Source organism: Molothrus ater, chromosome 10 (assembly GCF_012460135.2).
Source record: "Molothrus ater isolate BHLD 08-10-18 breed brown headed cowbird chromosome 10, BPBGC_Mater_1.1, whole genome shotgun sequence".
Lineage (NCBI taxonomy): Eukaryota > Metazoa > Chordata > Aves > Passeriformes > Icteridae > Molothrus > Molothrus ater.
This window is the reverse complement of record NC_050487.2, coordinates 17,569,264-17,590,394: the sequence shown is the minus strand read 5'-3', so window position 1 is coordinate 17,590,394 and position 21,131 is coordinate 17,569,264. Positions and strand designations below refer to the sequence as shown.

Sequence of the window (21,131 nt, the reverse complement as noted above, 5' to 3'; positions counted from 1 at the left end):
GAGACGGTGCAGTCTCTGCTGTCACCCTCCCCTCAACCCAAGAAGCAATTATTTACAATTTAAGTGAATATAGAAGTATTTTATTGAACATTCAAACTTCATTAAGACATGTGCAATATGGCAAATTTTACTGGGTTTAACCCTAACTAAGACAATAGTATGATTGCTTGCTTGCTGGGGCTTAGCAACAGGGTCCAGATCACACTTACCACTAATTAAATACTTTATTGAATAAATACATATGAAACAAAAATGCATTTTAATGCTCTTATAAAAGTTTAGAGATTTTGAAAGGCCTTTCCAATTTAATCTGAGGTGTAAGTACATACAATAAAGGAAGGTAGGCTAGTTTAACATAATTGGCTGACTTTATACAGCACTTATATCTTTTAGTCCATAAGTAAATTATTAAATGATAAAGAACATCTAATACAACCACTTCTATGGAACTAGGAAATAAATTTCTAATAAAGAAAAAATTTACAGACCCCATGACTTTCCACCCAACCCCAACAGTCTAACCCTAAAGTGGACAAAGCCAATGGCCTTCCCCACAAGAGCTCACGACAGAAAGTCGCTTCTCTTATCAAAAATCTGTATTTCTGATCCGTAATGAGCATTGAGACAAGATTCAATATATCCCCAAAGAAAGAAGCACAATGCGCGTTGTGAATCGCCTATTCAGCAACAGCGAGCACTGGATTCACAACCACCTCATCCCGGGGATTAAATGAGATCAGCCACATTCATCGGCATCTCCTCCACTGTAGTATTGTAGAAAGTCTCAATGTCTCGCAGGATCCTCTTGTCCTCTTCAGTGACAAAATTGATAGCCACACCTTTTCTGCCAAAACGGCCACCCCGGCCAATTCTGCATGAAAAGAAAACACATTTACACTCGAGTTAACCTCGCCCATCTGCTTTACACGTCTGCAAGATCCATTCTTGACTGCTGCTCTTATCTGCCACTGGCCAGTCTATGCTGCCACCCAAGTCACATCTGGTCAGGAAAACCAGCAGCTGGTGCCAGCAGCACAGCAGGTCCATTCCGTGGCAGGCAGCAGGGCACACACATGGTTAACTCTTTGGCTGCAAAGTAAGACCTTCATTTAATGCTTGGTGCTGTGTTCTGAAGTCCTGGGTCAGTCTCTCCCCTCTGTTCAACTACGCACCCACCCCCTCATGCATTCACTCCCAAGCACAGAGCACACACTGCTGTTTAACCATCAGACCTGTTACCAAGTTAATCTAGTAACATGAAACAGCACACTTATTTCAGAATTTCAATTAAACCTGCTTCCAGTGGGAAAACTTAGGATTTGTTGGTTTCCTTTACAGAGTAAAATCCAAGCTCAACATCCGTGTTCAAGCCCACATCAGTCACTGACACATCAGTGCATACGGTTTAGTTACACCCACCGTGAGCTCCACCTTCCTACAGGCTGCACAATAGAGCACCTTCCCAGCAGGAGCTAAATACACAGAAAGGGCTCACAAAACTTAGGGGATAATCATGACAAAATAAATAAATAAATACCAACTCGCTCTTTATTTAAACTGTGCCACTTACGAATCCACGTCCTAAATTACGTCAACGCCGTTTCTGAGCACCATCTTGTGTCATCAACTGCTGCTATCGACTCCTGTATTTTTTTACATCAAGTAACAAAGCACAGTTTACTTAATTTAGGGACAGTCACTAGAAGCAGTTAACTAAACCTAGGGACACAAACTGAAATTCCTACCAGAAGACACACTGCAAAGAATCCCACTAAGGAGCCACCAAGAGCAAACAGGGCACACACAACATGGACACAGCTGAACCTCCACAAGCAAAGGCAGCCCTACAAGCTAGGACTAAGTAAGGTCTGTCCTGTCACTGAGCAGCAACAACTCCAGATCAGCCGGAGCCCAGACCAAGCTGACCTAGCTGTCAAGATGCTGCACCACTAACAGTATCACACTCCTATGTCACAGCCTACATGACAAGAGGCAGTTCAGTTGCTGGCATTCTCCCCACAGCTCCAATGTTCATCACTCACCACTGAACCTATTATCCTCTAAGTTTTCCCACTGCTTTAAGTGTTCAAAGTTCTGCTTCTCCCTTGTTTCAGAACCACTGCTGTGCAAAGCAGGGCTTTTAGAAAGCCAATCCACAAGTGGTTGCATTCCCTGCTAGCTGTGAGAAGTTCATGTATGGATGCTAACACCTCTGGTTGGGTGAGGAGGGTGTGTGCCAATGCCCATCCAGCACAGCACGAGGACTGACGGGGGGCAGAGCCAACTGACCTGTGAATGTAATTCTCACGATTGGTCGGCAGGTCGTAATTGATAACCAGGGACACTTGCTGCACATCAATGCCACGAGCCTGCAAAGAAACACCAAATCTTTAATGCAAGTTAGGGGCTATTTTCCAATTTATCTATCTCAGACTTTTGTCAACCACATCATTAGTTATGAACTACAACTGTGTAGTCCACAGTGGAGCATGGTCTTTGCTGTTCCAAAAAGCTCCCAGCAGTTCAGGTTACAAAAACCATCACTCAATTGTGAAGCTTTTGGGAGAAGGCTGTAACAGAAAGTATTCAATGAAAGACAATGCTCACCAGCAAGTCAGTAGTGATCAGGACACGGCTGGACCCTGATCTAAACTCTCTCATGATAACATCTCGTTCCTTCTGGTCCATGTCACCATGCTGGAGAGTTAAAACAAAAAGCTGCAATTAGTACAGTTCCAATGCTCCAAACCAGAATATTCTATAAAGAACAAAGGCATGTATGAATCCCAGCGTCCCTACCTGCTGTGGGAACTAAGCAGGTAGGGATAGAAAGGAAACATTTTACTTTAAGCAGGGGGAACGATAATACAGCACTGCACAGCTATATTATAACTTTCCTGCTTCTCACTGATATCCCCTCCTCACCATTTCTTCTCCAGTAAATACACAGCATTTCAGAAGTGATTTGAAGTAGCAATTCTTACCAGAGCTGAGACTGTGAAGTCCCTGGCATGCATTTTCTCTGTAAGCCAGTCTACTTTTCTCCTTGTATTCAGGAAAATAACAGCCTGTGTAATGGTCAGTGTCTCATACAAATCACAGAGAGTATCCAGCTTCCATTCCTGAGCAGAAAAAAGACCATCAGGAAACACATCATGGCACATATCAGTACATAACACAAACTTGAAGCAAGGAATTGAACTCCAATACAACAATTGATTAAGCCTGCTTTGGCACACAACTACATTCAGTATAACCTGGAAACTAAGGTAAGTTTATGCATCAATTGTTGCACTAAATCTTCAGACACAGGACACTGGACATTAAGAAAGAGGTCCACCCTAGTCCTTTTGGATCTAGTGCATAGTTTTTCTTCTTCTTGCATTTACTCTACTAGCATTATTGCAGAAACTAAGGCTCAGCCTTGGTTTCCGCAATTTTAGCACAGTGCTTTAACAAGAAGGTAAGAGAACCTAACTCTTCCTGCCAGAGTGAGTATAACCAGTACCAACCTCTCTCTCAACATTAATGTAGAACTGCTTGATACCCTCCAGAGTCAGTTCTTCCTTCTTCACCAAAATACGGATGGGATCTCTCATGAACTTTTTGGTCACTTCCAACACATCCATTGGCATTGTAGCTGACAGCAGCACAACCTAAAATACATTACTCTATGTTAGCACATACCCCATACAACAATTTTTATTTGTGCCAATTTAGTTCTCAGCCACACCATAACTAAAGCTGCATGCATCACTTCACCATGTGAAAGCTTTTGTACCTGGATGTTTGTGCTTAGTTTTTGAAAGATCTCATAAATTTGATCCTTAAATCCACGGCTCAGCATTTCATCAGCTTCATCCAGAACAAACATTTTGATCCATTTTGGTGCTATTGGAAAAAGAGAAGCATCTCATGAAGTTTCACAAATACACAATCCTTTAAGAACATCATGCTTCTGTACTACTAAGCTTTCCAGCACAACTCTCCACAGTGACAAGTACACTAAAGCTCTTAGTGGCTATGAGGCTTTCACTGGAAATTTATCAGCAAGGGCACAATGAGGTTCATACTCACAAAGATAGCGCCTGTTCAACATATCAAACACACGCCCTGGAGTTCCCACCACGATGTGTGGAGCCTCAGCCTGCAGTTTCTGCATTTCATTGCGCACATTTGTGCCACCAATGCAAGCGTGGCATGTTGCTCCCATGTAGTCTCCAAGGGCCAGGATTACCTTCTGAATCTAAAACAGAACCTTCCATTAGGAGCTCATAGGACAATGAAGCTTATGCCCCATTCTCACTGGCTTTTATGGACTTTGGAAGCCGAGACACCAAATAAGGACTATCGAAGTCTTGGAACTGAGAGCTGCTAAAAAAGCTGCCCAACTCCACATAACTCAAGTTGCTAACTAGTAGCCAGAGGAACAGTTACTTTTTTTTTTTACTGGCTAAACTTGCTGATTGAGTGACTGCCATGAGACAATTACTAAGCTGAGAGCAGGGCCACCAGAAGTGAGCTCAAGCTCTGAGGTGGTGCTCAGGCCTGCATGTTAAGCACTTGGACACTCTTCAGTGAACTCTCTCCAATGGCACCACTACCAGCCAGGTTTCCAAACATATCTCACGGCAACAGCTTTAGAGTAGAACAAAGGCCTAACATTCTGATAAAAGGCCCTTATTCCATTTATTTTGTTTTCTGTCTGATTTAATATGTTTAGCTTTACCTTGAAGAACTGTCACATAGCACTGGCATTTCAGTATAGTCTAGTTCAAAATGACTAGACTAGTAAGTTTTCTACTTCAGAGTTGGTTCAACATTGTACTTTAAGACCCTTCATTACTGATACAGTTATCCTAAATATTCAAGTATTCTGAAAGTTATTACCACACACCCACTTAGCATAACAGGATACCAAGCCTTGAAAGCGAAGACATGCAATTATATTGTCAGGAAAACATACAAAGAAACAAAACCATTAAGTAACCAAACGTGCACTGCAGTTTTCATGTTGCACAACTGCATTTAAGTTTAAACGGCTTCAAAACAAGTGAATTTTTTGTTTCCACTCAGAACACTGTGCTTTAGTTATTTTGTTTTTCTGCTGAAGATGCTCCCTCCACTTTACACACAGCACAGCAGCTGCCTCTTGCACGCCTGCCCCAGCACACCCTCCATGTTTATTACCTCAGCTCCTCAAGGAGGCAGAGGACTTGAAGGGACAGAAGGCAGTTTGTACCCCCCATTATTGGACACAAAAAGGGTTCTGAATGGATATTTATTACAGCCCCTGAAAAGTCTGGTAATGTTGTCTCACAGTTGTGAAACCTGAAACCTATGCAACACACAAAGTTTTTGGTTTTTTTTTTTTTTAAACTACACTATCAATACCTGTTGAGCCAGTTCTCTGGTAGGGGCCAATACTAGTGCCTGGGACTCCTTGAGATCAATCTCCAACTGCTGCAGGATGGAAATAGCAAATGTGGCTGTCTTGCCAGTACCTGACTGAGCTTGAGCAATCACATCATACCCTAAAAAAAGTAGGATACACATTTACTGCTCCCACACGGGTCAATCACGTTAGTTTTACTTAATTCCCCTTGAAGTAAGTGATCAGTACTAAAGAGGTCTCTCCATTTCAGGTCAGTCCCGAAAGATGGTGTACCATCATATCACTTGTTCAATGAAGACTGAAATTAGTTATTACTGCACACTAATGAAACAACGTATGCATTTCACAATGCTTTCTTAATTATCCGATGTTGATATTAATGAATCTACTGCATACCTTTGATGCATGGAATAATAGCTCTCTGCTGAATAGCTGAAGGCTTCTCAAAACCATAAGCATAAATGCCCCTCAGAAGGGATTCTTTTAAATTCATATCATCGAAATTGTCAACAATCTCATTCCAATTGCTCTGTAATAAAGAAACAATAGAAAAAAAAAATAAATCCAATACCCCTGTCCACCAGCGAATAAATTCTCAGGTCACTTCGTAAGTGCTCACCTCGATGACACCATCGGGCTCCATTCCCTCTGGGCCGCCATGGTCTCTGCCACGAAAGAGAACACGTTGTTAGCACGGGAGCCACCACCACGCAGGAGCGAGCTGACACGTCGGCTAAGACAGCGGCGGGACCCGTGACAGATCATTCCAGCAGGTGCTCTGAGCTGCTGCCAATGGACAAACTCCTGCCCCCGTTCCCCAGCGTCCCGAAGCCGGTGCCCATCTCCCGGCGCCGCGGCCATGGGCGCACAGAGCGCGCGCTCCCGCGGCGGCGCGGGGGGGGAAGGGGGGGCGGGCGCGCTCCCGGCGCTGCAGCGGATCCCCCCGCCCCGCCCCGCCGGGAACTCTCGCGAGAGCTCCACCCCTGGGATTGCGCAAACCGGGCGCTGCGGGCGGACGGCGCCGGGCGATCGCCCGGGGGGGGCCTCCCCCTCCCCCCGCAAAAAAAATATAATGGTCTCGCCCTCAGCGCGGTCCGAAAACCCGGGGTGAGCCAACGGCGCGAGGGAGACTAGAATGTCGAGGAAAAAAAATCCACAGAAAGACATTTAAATATTAAAGCTACAACACAGCTGTACACGAATAAATTTCGAATAAGTCCTTTCTAGGGCTCACTGGATTGCTAAGAAAGCCAGTAACGAAAATCGAGCCCCGAGGACTAGAGCTAAACCGTTGCTGAACCGCGAGCAAGGGGAGCGCAGGGACAGAAACGTCTGGAACGGGAGGGGCCAGGGCGCAGGGCTGATTGAGCACAGCGCCCTGCCTCCCCCAGGGCGCCTCGGCTCCCACCCCTCCACCTTCTTTCGACTTTTTCTCTCTCCCTGGCCGCCTCCGCATAACCCAGGAAGCCCCCGAATGTGGAAAGAGCCCAGGCCCCCGCCATACCTGCTATAATCCGCGGAGCCCCCTGACATGTTCCGATCACCAGCTCTGTCCTCAACTGAAAAGGCAAGCCCTCCGCGGCGCTCGCCTTATATACCCGCCCTGCTGCCGGACTCGTTGCGCTCTGCTCTGCGCATGGATATACACCTTATACCACGCGCAAAAAAAGCAAGAATCTCTCCAGTTTAAGCCCTGTATCCCAAGAGATTCCCGTCACGCGACTTTTTCAGTTAATCCGAAGGTTGTGTATGAACCTCTGGGGTCTAAGAGGCTACGTGGAACATAGAACTACTTTTTCTGTCGGATCGCGGAAGGATATTGCACCATTGAGTGCGTCACAGCGCCCCACTCCTTCCTCCCTCTGCCTCCCCTTCCCCCCCGCGCGCACGGGGTTTCCCGTCCGGTCCGTGCTGCAGCGTGGGGCGGGAGGGGGAATGGCGGCGCCGGCTTGGCCGGGTGAGGGCACAGCGAGCGGCCCTTGCGGCAGCGGCTGGGGCGCCATAGTAGCCCCTTTTCGTAGCCGCGTTTTCCCCGCCGTGTTGGTTGTTTTTAAAGCCCCGGAGTCGGGGGGGTGACAGGAGGGAGAAAGAGGCTTCCTCGGGCGGGGGCTGGCGGTCGCGCATCCGCCCCATCCTCACACAGAAATGGCTCCCGCCTCCTCCTCCTCCTTGGCAGGCGGAACACACCCCGAGCTCTCCCCCTGCGCTCCCGGCGCCGGGGCAGCGTTGGTCATGAGGGGGCAGCGCTGGGAGCTCCCGGAGAGGCCCTGAGGCAGGGGGGCCGATGGAGGCGCCTCTGAGGGCTCCTCGGCCCGGGCTCACACCCAGTGCAGGCCCGCGGGCCCGTGGCTGAATTCCCCAAATTTGTCCCGAGGCCTGAGGGTGGATCAATCCTGAAGGGGATGCAGGAGTATTTGTAGGAGACAGGTTAGGTGGTCCTCGGCGTGCTGCCGAAAGCACGGTTCTGTGATGTGCTGCAGATCGCAGTACACGAAAAACCTGGCAAGAATGATTTAAAGGTTAGTGCAGTCCAAAATAAAGCACTAAGAGAACTGTTACTGTGCAAACCGATTGCATGATCTTGCCCAACGCTTTCTACTGTGGCAGAAAAAATGTCGATCATTTTAATGCTCATATCAGATTTCACAATAATCTAATCTATTAATCAGTATTTCTTATGGTGGCAAGTAATATCAATTAAAAGCGATAATTTTGTGCCACCTTTGTATGGTTTATGTGTATTACTTTGCAATCTGTTTCCATAGTGATTATATATGAAGAAATGGAGGCAGTGCTTGAAAAACTCAACCCTTTACTTGTCTAGAATATTTGTAAATTGTCTAGAATCATCTAGAATATCCATAAAGGGAACCTCTCAAAGACTATTTATACCTTAAATCTTCCTATGGTAGCATCTGCTGGGGCAATATTATCTGTAGAAATATTACAACCTACCACTATCCCAGCAAAATTATATAAATCCACTGTCAGCCTATCCTAATGCTCTCAAGTTCTTTCTGTCCACCCCTGCTGGGTAGAAAATATTGAGCATATTTCTTGTTTGCAGTTCAGCTAGACACACAACAATAGCTAGAGGCCTTTTAAATGAATGATGCCAGTTTGTGTGGACTATTAACCTCTGGTTGAAAAACAAACAGGATGGACTGAAGAAAGAATGTGAACACAGTTTTGGGCCAGCACTGTTAGATTTCCCACTGCATTAAAAGTGATTTGAGTCTAAATGGAGAAATAACACTACTGAGTATTTGTTAAGGATCTTGAATATTTATTAGGAAAATTGTTGAATTTAGATGAATATTTTTATTCAAGCACTGCATTTAAGTCTCAGTAGATTTGCAAATCTGAGAGGAGAAGATTTCCAGACATGTGGGAATTTTAGGAAGGTAAGCCATCATTCTTCCCAGACCTGGAATGGCATCTCAGAAACAAGTATCTGCTTTATCTTTCCAATAAAGAAACCAGTGTCATTTCAGATTACCCAGGTATTCAGATTACTTTGAGTGCTCAGATTTGATAACAGTTTTCTAGTAACAAGGCTTTCCTGGATTTCTTTAAGGAGAAATTGTTCTCATTGCTCTAGCTTGTGGCAAATCTTGTTTTACAACACTTGGTCAAACTTCATTCTACTAAAAAAATAAAAAAAGCCTCGAAAATTTTTTTTAATTATTATCTTCAATCAAGAAGGACAATTTTAAAAGTTGGTATTGTAATTTATTGGCTAAAATAGTGGGAGATCTCTTGATTAAATGCCAAGATTTCTTGGCATTAGGCAACTACAGAGCCAAACGTCCCCCTGAGCTCCTGATCACTGACCTTTATAGATGAGCTTAAAATATCCCCGTGTCTGAGGATTTTGTTCATTTCTGATTCACCTAATGCTAAAATTGAAAGTAAAGCCTGTGAGCAGACTGGTTTCTGCTGTCACGTGGTTGTGGCAGAGTTTGGCAGAATTTGATAATTTGGTTGTGTTATTTGCCCTGGTTCATGGTTGTTTTAATGCAGTGACACTCCTCAGTCCAGTGGCTCCTTGGCAGATGCTCTATTTGCCTCAAGTGTGTATGACTGGAACAATGAAATTATGATTTAAGAAACAAATCATCAGTTCCCACGTGAAAGGCACTTATTATATGGATCTGGCACATCCATATGGTATATTAAGGTATATGAGAAAAGGACCCCAGTGTTTCCTCCAGTGGAAATCATCAACTTCTTTCACCAAATGAAAAGATGAAAAGATGAAAAAAATGTTGTTTCATAAACTTCAAGCAAACAGTTGGAAACACAGAATCAGTCTTCTCTTTTTATGAAACAAGATATCCACGCTTCTTGTATTAGCAATGACCCCAAACTGCACTAGAGAAAAAAATCCTACATTTTATACCCTTTAAAAGCTCTGTACAATGTTTGAGAAATATCTCTTTGATTACAGTAGTGCTAACAGTCTTTTCATGTGTGTTCATATCTACTTTGTGTATTTATGGGCCACTGTTAGCCATACTCTGCCTGGAATTATTTGTGTTCTGAACAGGAAGCATCAAACTGAGAGGTGCCAAAAGGTCAGATTTTGTCACTGACAAAAATCTTGTAATGACACTGGGGTTTCTAGTGGTCCCCTGGCTTTAAATCTGATTAAGCTTTTTAGAGCAGCCTCAGCTGAAAACTTGCTCCCCAAGGACCAGGTTCATGTTATCTTCAGGCAGAAGGGAAACCAAGAAGACACTAAATAATATGTCTAGGCTGCTAAAGATAGGATCCAGAACCACATATATATATATGTACACCTAATATACTTTTGTAGGTGTTTCCCAAAAAGACAATCCCAGTGAATCATGAGCTCTTTAGTGAGAGTGAACATAATAATACATTTATTAGCAGGGGTAACAGATGGACTAGCTGGTTTAGCAGCTGGGTTTCCAGTGATTATTCATGCAGACTGAAGGAAGGAGTGACGTAGTTAAAGAAACCAGTAGGAGCTGACACCTCCTGAAACTGAGCTCCAGCTCACCAATATCCTGGTAAAGGCAATGGTACCATTTGCATTAGGAAACCTCAGAAATCTCTTTTTAATAATCTCATGGCACGATTTGAATTTGCTGTGAAACTGACAGGCACTTCATAGGAAGCCTGCAAGATCCCAGAATTCTTTTCCTGCCTTTTTAAGTCTGGTGCCAGGGTTCAGGCTGTGTATTATTTGATTGCCATGACTGGCAGGGCAAGGAAGGTAATGGTAAACAGTGGTTGCTCACAGTAGGTCATGTTAAGGATCAAGATGATTTGTTAGGGTGTTGTTAGCAAGAAGTGATATTTTCAGTTCATCAGTCCCAAAGGATCCTGCCTAAACAAAAGCGTGCTTCCTCAGATGTGGGAGGGGATATGTTCTGGAAAACCTCCAGAGGAGAAAGAAAGTCCAGATTCCTGGAGTCCCATGCTTGTTATTTAAATGCAGTTGGGGTGTCATTAATGCTAACAAGTATTTTTGGTTCCTCCATTGAAATTACAATCTAAAAAAGCTGAACAATAAGAATGTATAAGATACAATGTTTTTAATGGACTGAGAATGCTGGCTTTGTATTCTGTAGTACCTCAGTGTAATCTGAAATGCACATTATGATGACTTTAGTACATTGGGTTGTTAGGCTTGCTTTGTCATCCTTTTTTAAAGTTATTTTACAACTTTGTTATGTTTTGACAGATATTTCTAGTCTTTGTAACTGTAGTCAAATGTGTTGTGAAATCTCAGTGATGTCCCTGTTGAGTGAATTGAAAGTACATCCAGAATTTCCTCTCATTGTCTAAGTTCTGTCTCACTGAATAGTTGTGCACTAGGCCAATAAGGAACATACTCAAAGATGCTTAAATTATTTAGGTGCCAAGCACTATGGAAAGGCAGTGGGATTTAAACTGCTTTGGTTGATTTAATTGCCCCACATGCTCAGTCTATTCAAGATATTCAGGCTTGTGCAGAGGATGTGGGGTGGACGGGGCCTTTGGCTGGCCACTGACTCACTTGTCTGAAATGTTTGTGGGGTGCTTTATGGCTTGTGCCTCCTAATTGCTTGGAGCACACATCTCCAAGGAGTGTTCCTGCTTCACTTGTGCAGAATTTTTTGAACTTTCTTAGCTCAAGTTCTCTCATTCCCAGTTAGATTTTTTTCTTGATTGTAATAATTTGTTAAACTATTTAAGACTAACTTACTTGGGCGGTTTAAAATAAATAACAGCAAAGCTGTGTGAATTTATTCTTTCAGGTTATTCATCCATTAATTCATCTCCTCTTAGAGTTTGGAGTTTAAATTCAGACTCGTAGTGACCCTCTCACCTTCAGGGGTTTGGAGTTATTTATTACTTATTTCTTGCTCTGGAATGGTGAAGTTCTTGCTGAATTTTTAAGAAAGATGGTGTTTCCTTTATACAGTTGGACAGCTCTTGTAAACTGCTGCTGAAAAGGAAGCAGCAGAAGTGCTCTGGGCCCTCAAAGGAACCTTGGTTTCTCAGCCCTCTCCCAGGGGATCAAAAAATCTAAAGAGCTAGGGGAAGTTAATTGCTACTTATTTGTATAGTGGGTATAGTTTCGTCCAAAACTTTAAAATTGTGAAAAATTTCCCTTTTACTTTGGTTAGCATTTGGTTGATCTTCTAATAAAAAAACAGGGTTAATTCTAGAAAGTCAGTATTTAATTTCTTAGTGGAAGTATGTAAATTACTGTTAATTCTTTAAAGGAGTGTAACATAAGAAAACTGTCATATGGAATCACTTACGGTAGTCTTGTAATTTTAGTAACAATTCTGGTAATAAGAAGAATGTTGGCACAATAAAATTTTAGCCCAAATACTTGAAACAGAAATATGCTTTTCTTTCTATGATTTTGTAGTCATCCAGGCCTCTGCATGCTATAAAACTCAATAATCATAGTTTTATGTCTTGAATGTTCTTCTTGATTGAGCACTTTGATTCTTTGTTTCCAAGTTTTCAAGGTTTCTAGTCAAGCCCAGGACATGAAATCAGCTTAGTTCTGTTCCTCTGTTGTGTTAAGGGCTCCTAGTGTGACCACAGACTGGAATTTTAGCACTAAAATTGAGCAGATGATATTTATTAGACTTGCCATTGACTTTTATTGGAATGAGAGCTCTCTTTGCACTCGAGTTTTCTTCTCTGTAATGTGGGGTTGATATTGTTTGTCTCAAAGGTTATGTGTGGGCAAATCCTTAAAGAATGTGGGTATCAGGAATGGAAGGTAGCCTAAAAGTCTTTGATAGAAGTTGCAGGCTACTTCCAGGGTAGAGTTTGTTCTTTATATTTCAAAAGTAAATAAAGCTGAGAGATGAACCAGGTGGCAGATGATCACATCCTGACATAGTTGTGGTTGCATTTAATTTTTAAGCCATGAAATACTGCATGTCATATATTTCTGTGAGACAATTGGCCAAGAATATTTTTACCAGGTCTGAGAGAAGGGTAAATACAAGCCTGTGCATTATTTTGAAGAAAACTGTTTTCCTTCTGCTGTTGGTTAACCATCTCTGCACAGTGTTTGTTCTCATGATTATACAAATTTGCTATTCACTGACATTGCTTGAGTTTTTAATTTGCTGTGTTCAGTTGGTTCCGTTTTGGCACAGCCACTGCAGGCACACCTATGTCTGTATTTAATTCGAGTACTTTTCCTTATTGGTAAAAATGTTGAGTGTTATTTGCTTAGTAGGAGGAAGTAATGTGTGGGAACCAAACCCAAGATGAAAACACCAAAAAGGCCAAGCAGTTCTTTGACTTTTACAGGGGTAAATTCACGGGACTCATAAGTGGTAAAAAGAGCACCAGTCTCTAATGTATGCTGTACATATGTGTACCTTGATAGCTGGCCTGTGTCCTCACTGGTGACAGCAGTGAGCCATGTGACTCTGTCTGTCCATCCCAATCACACTTTTGGATGTCAGAACAAACACACTGTGCTTTCCAGAGTGTGCAGCACTGTGAGGTATGAGGGCCTATCTCAAATTAGTGACAACAAAATGTCTGGTGTTACCAGCTGATACAGCACTGCACAGAGAGCTTTGCTTTGAGTGTGTTACAGGCAGTAATACACTCTGTAATTATTGTCAGAATATTTCAAATGTGTACATCTCTAAGCAGTAAGACATCACAGAAATAATTTCATTTTTCCCTAACAGAAGCTCTTTCTGTCCATATCCAGCGTTGCATAGTAACTGAATTTTCTTGTTTCTTTTCTATCAGAGGATTTTAACCTTCACAACAGTATTTTGCAGTTTATAGAGCTTCTTGTAACATGTAGAAGTTAATTAAGCTAAATACTTTGTCATTAATAAAATGAGCTTTGTGATCAGAAGTATTGGCCTCAAGGTAAATCTTAATTTCTATAAACTGAAAGTTTTCTACTGAGCTGTACTTTTCATAAGAAAATTGAGACTGTTCATTTCTTCAGGTAATAATAGCTCAGATTCCCTAAGTTTTGTTTCTGTCACTGATACTGGCACAATGTGAAACTATAGATGAGTAGTTTCAGCTTCGTTCCCTTCTTTCATCTCTTTATAAAATGGAAATGATTATCTCTCTTTGAAGAATTTCTTTTTGTAAATTGTAAAGCTTGGACTGATTGCTTTGTGACCTGTGCTTCAGCCTGCAAAGCAGCCAGATCAGGGTGGGGAAAAGTTTAAAAAAAGTTTAAAATTAATCAAGATCAACATTCTGACTTGTTTAATCATTTTATTTGTTTGGTTTCTTAATCCTTCTGAGATTTTTTTGGATGCAAAGTAACTATTCAAAGGCTTTTCTCTTTAACAGTGTTAGCGAGGCATGTTCTTCTTGTGGCTGAGTCTCAGTTGTGTGCCCATTAAACTGAAGTGCCAAGTGAGCTGTTAAATGTAACTGCTCTGGTTTTTGGGGCTTCAGTTTAGTGCTAGGAAGCCTCTGTAGGTCAGTCCTTAGCCCCAGTAGTTTGTGCTTCAACCCATCCCAGAACATTATTCTATATTATTTGGTATGCCAACTGAATATTGCCAGATGAGACAAAAATGAACATGTGAGGTGCTGGATTAGTAAGGAATTCAATATTTTCCTCTCAGATTGTGCCCAGGAGCACCTGCCCCTGTTTCCCAGGTTTTCCAGCAGGTGTGGACATGGGCTGATGCAAGCACAGACAGGATGCAGGCGATGCCTTTACTCCAGCCACGAGTAACTGTGCTGTTGCTCGTGCCAGTCAGGGACATGCACTTTAACACTTCTTGTCACAGCTTTTGGCAGTGGCAAGAAACCTTTGTTCTTTACACAGCAGGAGAGAGAAATGCAAGTTCATGCTGAATTGCAGGACTATATCGATTGATTGATTTTGTGCATGTGATAAAAGTGATTAGATTATAAAATATTGGCAGTTTGTTGCAGTATATAGAGAGAATGGATATGCCTCTATTCAAAGTATTTTTATATTGTGCTTTGATTTAAGAGCTTCTGCTAATAATTGTTTCTGAGTCTTAAGTAGTTGGGTTTTTTGCTGTCATATTTGCATTTATTTGTAGCTCATTGTTCTGATTAGTTTAGAAGTAACAAAGTAAGAAATCAGAAAATCCTGATTTTGAAGCAGGCAGCTGCTATAGTACTCAGTAACTACCCAATTACTGGTAGTTTTTCTTTTGTCACTTTTTTGTTCTCTAAGGTTTGTGCTACCATTTCTAAATGTATTCGGCTATATATTTTTCCATGGATTACAAGACTACAAGATTTTGTGAGCCATTATTGCCTTTAGTTCAGCAGGATTTTAACAAGCAAAGCACTGATTTAATTTATGTGCTAATAACAAATAAAGACTCCGTCAAACAATGACGAATTCTTAGAGGACTTTATTTGAATGTAATACTCTGTATATCTTAAGCTCAGAATTCTCTTTTTCACCTTTCTGTCCAAGAAAGCAGAGTTATCGCAAAGATGATTTTACAGTTAATTACCCAAAAGAATTTCTCTGATTTCCTTTTAATATTATTCATTTGCATTGCACATAATATTAATCTCTTCTGGGAATACAACTTTGTACCCCCTGGAACATGCTTTTTTCCTGAAATAATTGTGGAATTGTGTTTACTAATTCACATCAGAATTGTCTTTGCTGATTTCCTGGGCTAACGGGCTGTGTATCTTTATGCAGAAGGAAGGAGAATGAAGTGAGAACTGTAAAGGACTGCTGCCTCAGAACTGCTGTTGCCATAGAGCTGCTAACGAGGAAAAAAAACTGCAGCATGGATTTCTTGTGCTGCTGAAGGTAAGATGAGGGCACAGCAAAGACTGTAGGAGGGGGAGGGGAGGCAAGGCAGAGGGAGGGAGAAGAGGAAGAAAGTCTGCGTCCTTGCTGTCTAAAAAAGGAAATTCAGTGTCAGTGTTCATGAGCAGAACTGCTGGTGCAGAAGAACAAAGCTATCTATCTCAGTTGTTTAGGGTAGCAGGAGTGATGAGCAAGCAAGCACACTCCCATGCTTTCAGGAGGAAATGCTGCAAAGAAAGGAGGGAGAAGAAGAGTGACTTTTTCCTTTAGAAAATACTCACTGCTGCTTCAAGGTAGCTGCTTTTTGATACTACTTGGGCATTAACATTATTACCCTGGGTAGAGACAGCCATGAAAAAAACTCAGTAGGGAGATAAACAAGAAGAAAAAATGGTGGTAAAAAATTCAGCATAGTATTGAGCTGATGAATGCAGTTTGTATATATTAAAATGCCTCAGTTGTTACATTCAGCTGTGCAGTGCTGTGAAACCTTTCAAAATGCAAGTGAAATTATGGTTTTTTTGATAAGATTGTTGTGATATGTTGATGTGTTATCAATCTCTTATCAATGATCTTTTGTCTTCTGTTATCTAAGTAGATGTCTTTTGAGTGGAAATGTATAATAAATAAATGAAAATGAAATTTAGGTACTCAAGCAGACTGACTATAGAACCAACATCAGACATGCTTTCTGTGGGATATCTTTAATGGGGTGAGCTCTGTAGTAGTTTAAGACTTCAATATCATTACAGAATTATCTGAAACACACTCATGAAAAAGCTGCTGCTGCTGTTTCTACATCTGCTGCTGCTTTCCTACATTCTACATATTTTTGCTATCCTTCACCTGCTCCTTCTCCCAGTCCCTAGGATGTTTCTGAGGTGTCTGAACCCACGTGCCCTGCGCAGCAAACCCAGCACTCCTGCCATGTTTGCATGGCGGGGCCTTGAGGAGAACAAAACAAACTATGGAGGCAGTGGTAACAATGTATTAGCTGTGTTGATACTCCTGTGTTGATATTGCTTAACCATCTGTTTGCTGTGTTATTGAGTGTGCTTGGATAGATCAGCCCTTTCTCACAATTTCTTGTTTTGCACTTTACCACCATTTATCAAATAGACTGTTCTCCTGTAGTCTGTTTGCAGTTTGGGTCAGAGTGAACTTTTTTTCTATAGCAGCCTGGTAGTAAGACTGAGTAATTCAGGCTGTTAATGTTAGGGATTCAGATTTTTATTTTTAGGACTACCATCTCTCACTGTGAAATTGTTATTCTTTGAGTGTATAGAGTTTAGCTCATACATTTCCCAGTCATGAATGGCACTGGGCAAGATCTATCAATCATGCATACATAAGTTTCCATTTCCAAAGTTTGTCACATGGAATTGGATGTTCAAGTGTATTTTTACTAGCCAGACTCATTTTTGATTCAGACTAATTTTGTCAAACTTGTAAGCTACAAAAAGTTCTCCTGCATTCTTTAGAACCATTCTTTTGATTTACTTTGTTCTCCAGTGCACTTGGGGTTGATAACATCCTGTTAAGGTTTGTGGGGGTCCTCTGAGCCAGTGCATATGAAGTTCAAGTCTTAATCCATGACTGAGGCAGTACAAATGATGGTAATTTAGTTCAGTGTCAGCAAGGGGTTTAGTCTTTTTCTCTGAACAATTGATAGTGCCTTGCTGAGTGTATTAGGACTGATTTCCACAGGGCATTAGGTGCTATATTTCAGAAGAGATCACTGAACTTCTGAGTCAAATCAGTTTGGGTTCTTCAGAGACATGAGGTGATTATTCAAACGAGTATGACTGTATAATAAACACCTCTTTGTGGAATAAGTGCTAAACAAGGAATGGATGGGCCCTATCCAGACAAAAATTTGGTTGCCTTATATAAACATTTATTGGATGATTAGTGTTGCAGTCTAAGATCAGTGTAATAGTTTTTCATTGGCAGAGAGTGGAGGCAGAAGCACAGTGTTGCTAAATGACAAGCTATTCTCATCAATTTCCAAATAGTATGAATATTTATTTGTTCCAGTTGATGGATTGATGATGGCTAGTATGTATTTACAGTGAATAAGAGCAGAGCTACAGCAGTGCTGATACAGAAATGTCTTGAGTGGAGTGCACCCACATTATAACCTTCATACTGCTGCTGTTCCATGCCAAACTGTCAGCTACAACCCACAGATCTATCAACTTGAGTCAAAGTTTCAGAGGCATCTTGGTTGTCTTATGATAGAAAAGCAACTTAACGGAGCTGAACAAGACAGAGGTGTTGTTTGTAAATCTACTAATCTGTCCACATGTTTGTACTGAATTCTGAAGAAAAGGGTGATCTTGTAGTTTATGCTTGGTTTGCCTGTGTCTTCCATCTGGTTTGTATTGTGGGAGTGATCAAGGGAAAAAGGAAGTATGGCAAACATTGCCCAGAACACTCTAATCTCTGCATTTGGGCCAGGAAAAAAAGCTGTTAAGCCACTAGTGCTGCTGTGGTTAATGCCAGGACTTGCACTAATTCGCAAAACACTGTAAAATATAAAAGCTACTTTGATTGCTAATGCTGCCCATAATTACATTTTTGAGGTGTTGCACTGCTCAATTTCCATCTCAACCACTCCAGGTAATATCAACTTTCAACATGATAGGCTTTGGCTGAGTGGTCCAAGGCCTGAGTTTTGAAATGCTGAGTACCCATAATGCTATTTAAGGTTAATGGGAGCACAGACTTCTCAGCAAAATGTAAAATCAGGCTTCTGCACTCAAACAGGAGATTTTAGTTTAGCAGTCACAAGACTGCTTAAATGATCAGTCCGAATTCTGGATTCCTTCTGGAACTGATTTTTTTTCTTTTGCAGAGCCCGAGTTATATCCCATTATACCCCTTTGTTTTTATTAATTTTGAGAGCATTACTACTCTTTTAGTCACTACAGCTAGTGGAACAATTGACACAGGAAAGGAAGAGAATTCAGTTATACTAGATTTACTTCTTCATAATGTTTTATGGCATTAGTCTTTTTTTCTCTTGGATTAAATGGCAAGAAATTAACTTCTGCTGACATGCTTAATGGTTAGAATAAGAAACAAAATAATATTTTTTTTACATGTGTCTGGTGGATTTTTAAGGCACTGAACTATAGTGTTTTGGGCATGTAGGACAAAGTTTTTCTTTAAACATGCTCCTATTGATATTCTGTTCATAAGCATTATGTTCCCCAACTTGAAATCAATAATCCTCAATTCTTGTCTAGCCCAACTGTTTGAGTTTTCTTATAGTAATCTAAGTTTCAGTTAAAAATACATCCTTGTTCATTCTCTGCCTTAGTCAGACTTGTTTTGTTCCCTTGTTTTGCACTGAAACTATAGTATTTCTTTTCTTTCAAGCCAAGTGGTCTGTTGGATCTTGTGATAAGTGCATCCAGTGGGAAGGTGGAGAGGCATCCACCAAATTCATACAGGGCCCCTCATAAATATATTTTGTCTTTGCATTTTTAAAACAAATATGTTCCTTTGGCGTGACTGAATTCTGCAAGGCATTCTGATTTTCTTTGGCTTATTTTGAGTAAGGTAAGTATTTTAATGCCTGATCTTCAACCCACAGATCAGCACTATCTGTAGTCATGGCAGAAGAGAAAAGAATCACTATGAGGTTTCTAACCCCTTACTCCATAGTGGTAGGAGTTACTCCTTTGAAGGTTATGGTTGAGTTTTCAGTGGGCAGCAGATTGAAACCGTTGCAGGAGCTGCAGTATTAGGAGTATTCATTGCAGCAAAATGCCTTACCCAACTAGAAAAACCTTCATTCTTTACTCCTTAACACACCCTTCCTCTTATTTTAGAATGCAGTAGAAACATTGTATTATTAATTACATTTTTCCCAAATGAACTTGCACATAAGCTTAATTAAAACTGTGGGAGCTATATTACATTAATGGCGTCTTGTAAACACAGCAGAATAAAGAATTGTGGGTGAGTAGCTGGTTACAAAATTGAAAATATCTATCCCCATTGTTATTTTTAAAGAATATATGAGGAATTTGTACATTAGATTTGGTACAGCTCTGTCTACATTACAATGGCAATGTAGTAGTGTCATTTCTAATTCTGTAGCCACTTAGACTCATTTATCCTCAGAGCTGTTATTCCTAAATTGGGAGCAATTGTCTTGCTGGCTGAGAGACCTGAGAAAACAAGGAAAGAAATGGGTTCTTACATCCTATCAAATAGCAGTGTTCATCATTAATGCTCCACATGTTCTGATGTCAGGTGTTTGCACAGCTCTCTCCCGTGGCTTACACTGTGTGAACATAGCACTGGAGGATGATTGAAACTGCTGAGTGTGATGAAAAGGTCATGTCTGAATTATGGCAAAAATCCAATAGTCCATCCATAGTAAAGCTGAGGAATTTTTCATATGGTCAGTTAAAATATGTGTTTTGTGCTATTGCACAGATGGAATGAACAGGGGAGGGAGAACATTAAATTCAGACAGCTGCAGAATGGCCATCATATGGCTCTGGATGTCAGCAGTATGAGTAAACAGAGGTTTAATTCAGACATATTTTCATACCCCAGGCTCCTAGTTCCGATTGTCTGTATCAATAAGAATACAATTTTTCTGGTGCGGGACCAGCCCTTATTTTACATGTTCACCCAATTACATTTAGAGTGTTATTTATATGCTTTGCTTATAGTAAGTAACTGGCAAGCATCGAAGCTCTATTGCTAGAGCTTAATATTTAAAACAGATTGCACAGATGGGGTGTTTTTAGCTACAGTGTTACTCACCCAGAAGAAACGCTGAGTGTTAAGCCTACTAAACCATTCCTGGCAATGACAAACCTGAAAAAATTTGGCGATCATAAACCCTGTGACAAAAGTTGTGCCATCTGCTGGCCAAGGAGGAAAGTGCTCGTTTGGCGCTGCAGGCCCTGGATAGAGCGCTCCAGCGTGATTCCAGCAGGAGGAGAAGCTGGGAGTTTTGCAGAGCTCTTCAGCAGGAGCAAGAAAAGGCCTGGTCAGGAGTTTTCTCACAGCAGCTTCTTCCATCTGAAAGTGCTGTTTTGTGATAATTGAAACTTTCTGTGGGAACACATCAATGAGAAATGGAAATGTTCTGTTCTAAAAATATCCAAACATTCTGTTTCAGAATTTTTACACATGGAACACTGATTTTTATTCCAGAATGATTTTTTTTTAAAGTAATTGCTTTTGTAAATTGTATAAACAAATTGAAATTGTCATTTTTGTGTTAAACAATATTGGAGCCTCACATCATTACTATAGCACGTGGTAATTGACCACTCAGTCCTGTCTCACTACCCATGGTTGTGTATGTGCTCTGTGGGGAGAATACATCAAGAGCGTGATGTTCCTTTCATTCACATCAGGGAGACTGGAAATGGAAAGAAAACTTTGTTTTTCTCATATTTGCATCTTTGTGTCTTT

The 21,131-nt window shown here is 41.3% G+C and overlaps 1 protein-coding gene and 3 non-coding genes across 4 annotated transcripts; all 4 read right to left on the bottom strand.

Moving 5' to 3' along the window:
• Positions 1 to 64: 64 nt before the first annotated feature.
• EIF4A2 (eukaryotic translation initiation factor 4A2) lies at positions 65 to 7,002 on the bottom strand. Its single transcript, XM_036388820.2, has 11 exons — positions 6,900 to 7,002; positions 6,015 to 6,060; positions 5,792 to 5,924; positions 5,395 to 5,534; positions 4,078 to 4,246; positions 3,782 to 3,891; positions 3,513 to 3,656; positions 2,985 to 3,122; positions 2,608 to 2,697; positions 2,290 to 2,369; positions 65 to 871 (listed from the first exon to the last, which is right to left on the bottom strand). Exons 1-11 carry the CDS (start codon positions 6,926 to 6,928, stop codon positions 727 to 729), a joined length of 1,224 nt encoding a protein of 407 aa, XP_036244713.1. The 5' UTR covers positions 6,929 to 7,002; the 3' UTR covers positions 65 to 726.
• LOC118690452 (small nucleolar RNA SNORA63) lies at positions 2,776 to 2,903 on the bottom strand. The gene has a single exon (XR_004980808.1). It is a non-coding gene; the product is annotated as a small nucleolar RNA SNORA63 (small nucleolar RNA).
• LOC118690462 (small nucleolar RNA SNORA81) lies at positions 3,285 to 3,465 on the bottom strand. Its single transcript, XR_004980817.1, has one exon. It is a non-coding gene; the product is annotated as a small nucleolar RNA SNORA81 (small nucleolar RNA).
• Positions 5,611 to 5,681, bottom strand: LOC118690464 (small nucleolar RNA SNORD2). The gene has a single exon (XR_004980819.1). It is a non-coding gene; the product is annotated as a small nucleolar RNA SNORD2 (small nucleolar RNA).
• Positions 7,003 to 21,131: the final 14,129 nt, after the last annotated feature.

Coding starts and splice junctions, on each gene's coding strand:
- EIF4A2 (XM_036388820.2), bottom strand. CDS start 6,928: ATGTCAGGGGGCTCCGCGGATTATAGCAG. Junction 4,247..5,394: donor CCAGAGAACTGGCTCAACAG/GTATTGATAGTG, acceptor GTTCTGTTTTAG/ATTCAGAAGGTAATCCTGGC. Junction 2,698..2,984: donor ACTTCACAGTCTCAGCTCTG/GTAAGAATTGCT, acceptor TTAACTCTCCAG/CATGGTGACATGGACCAGAA.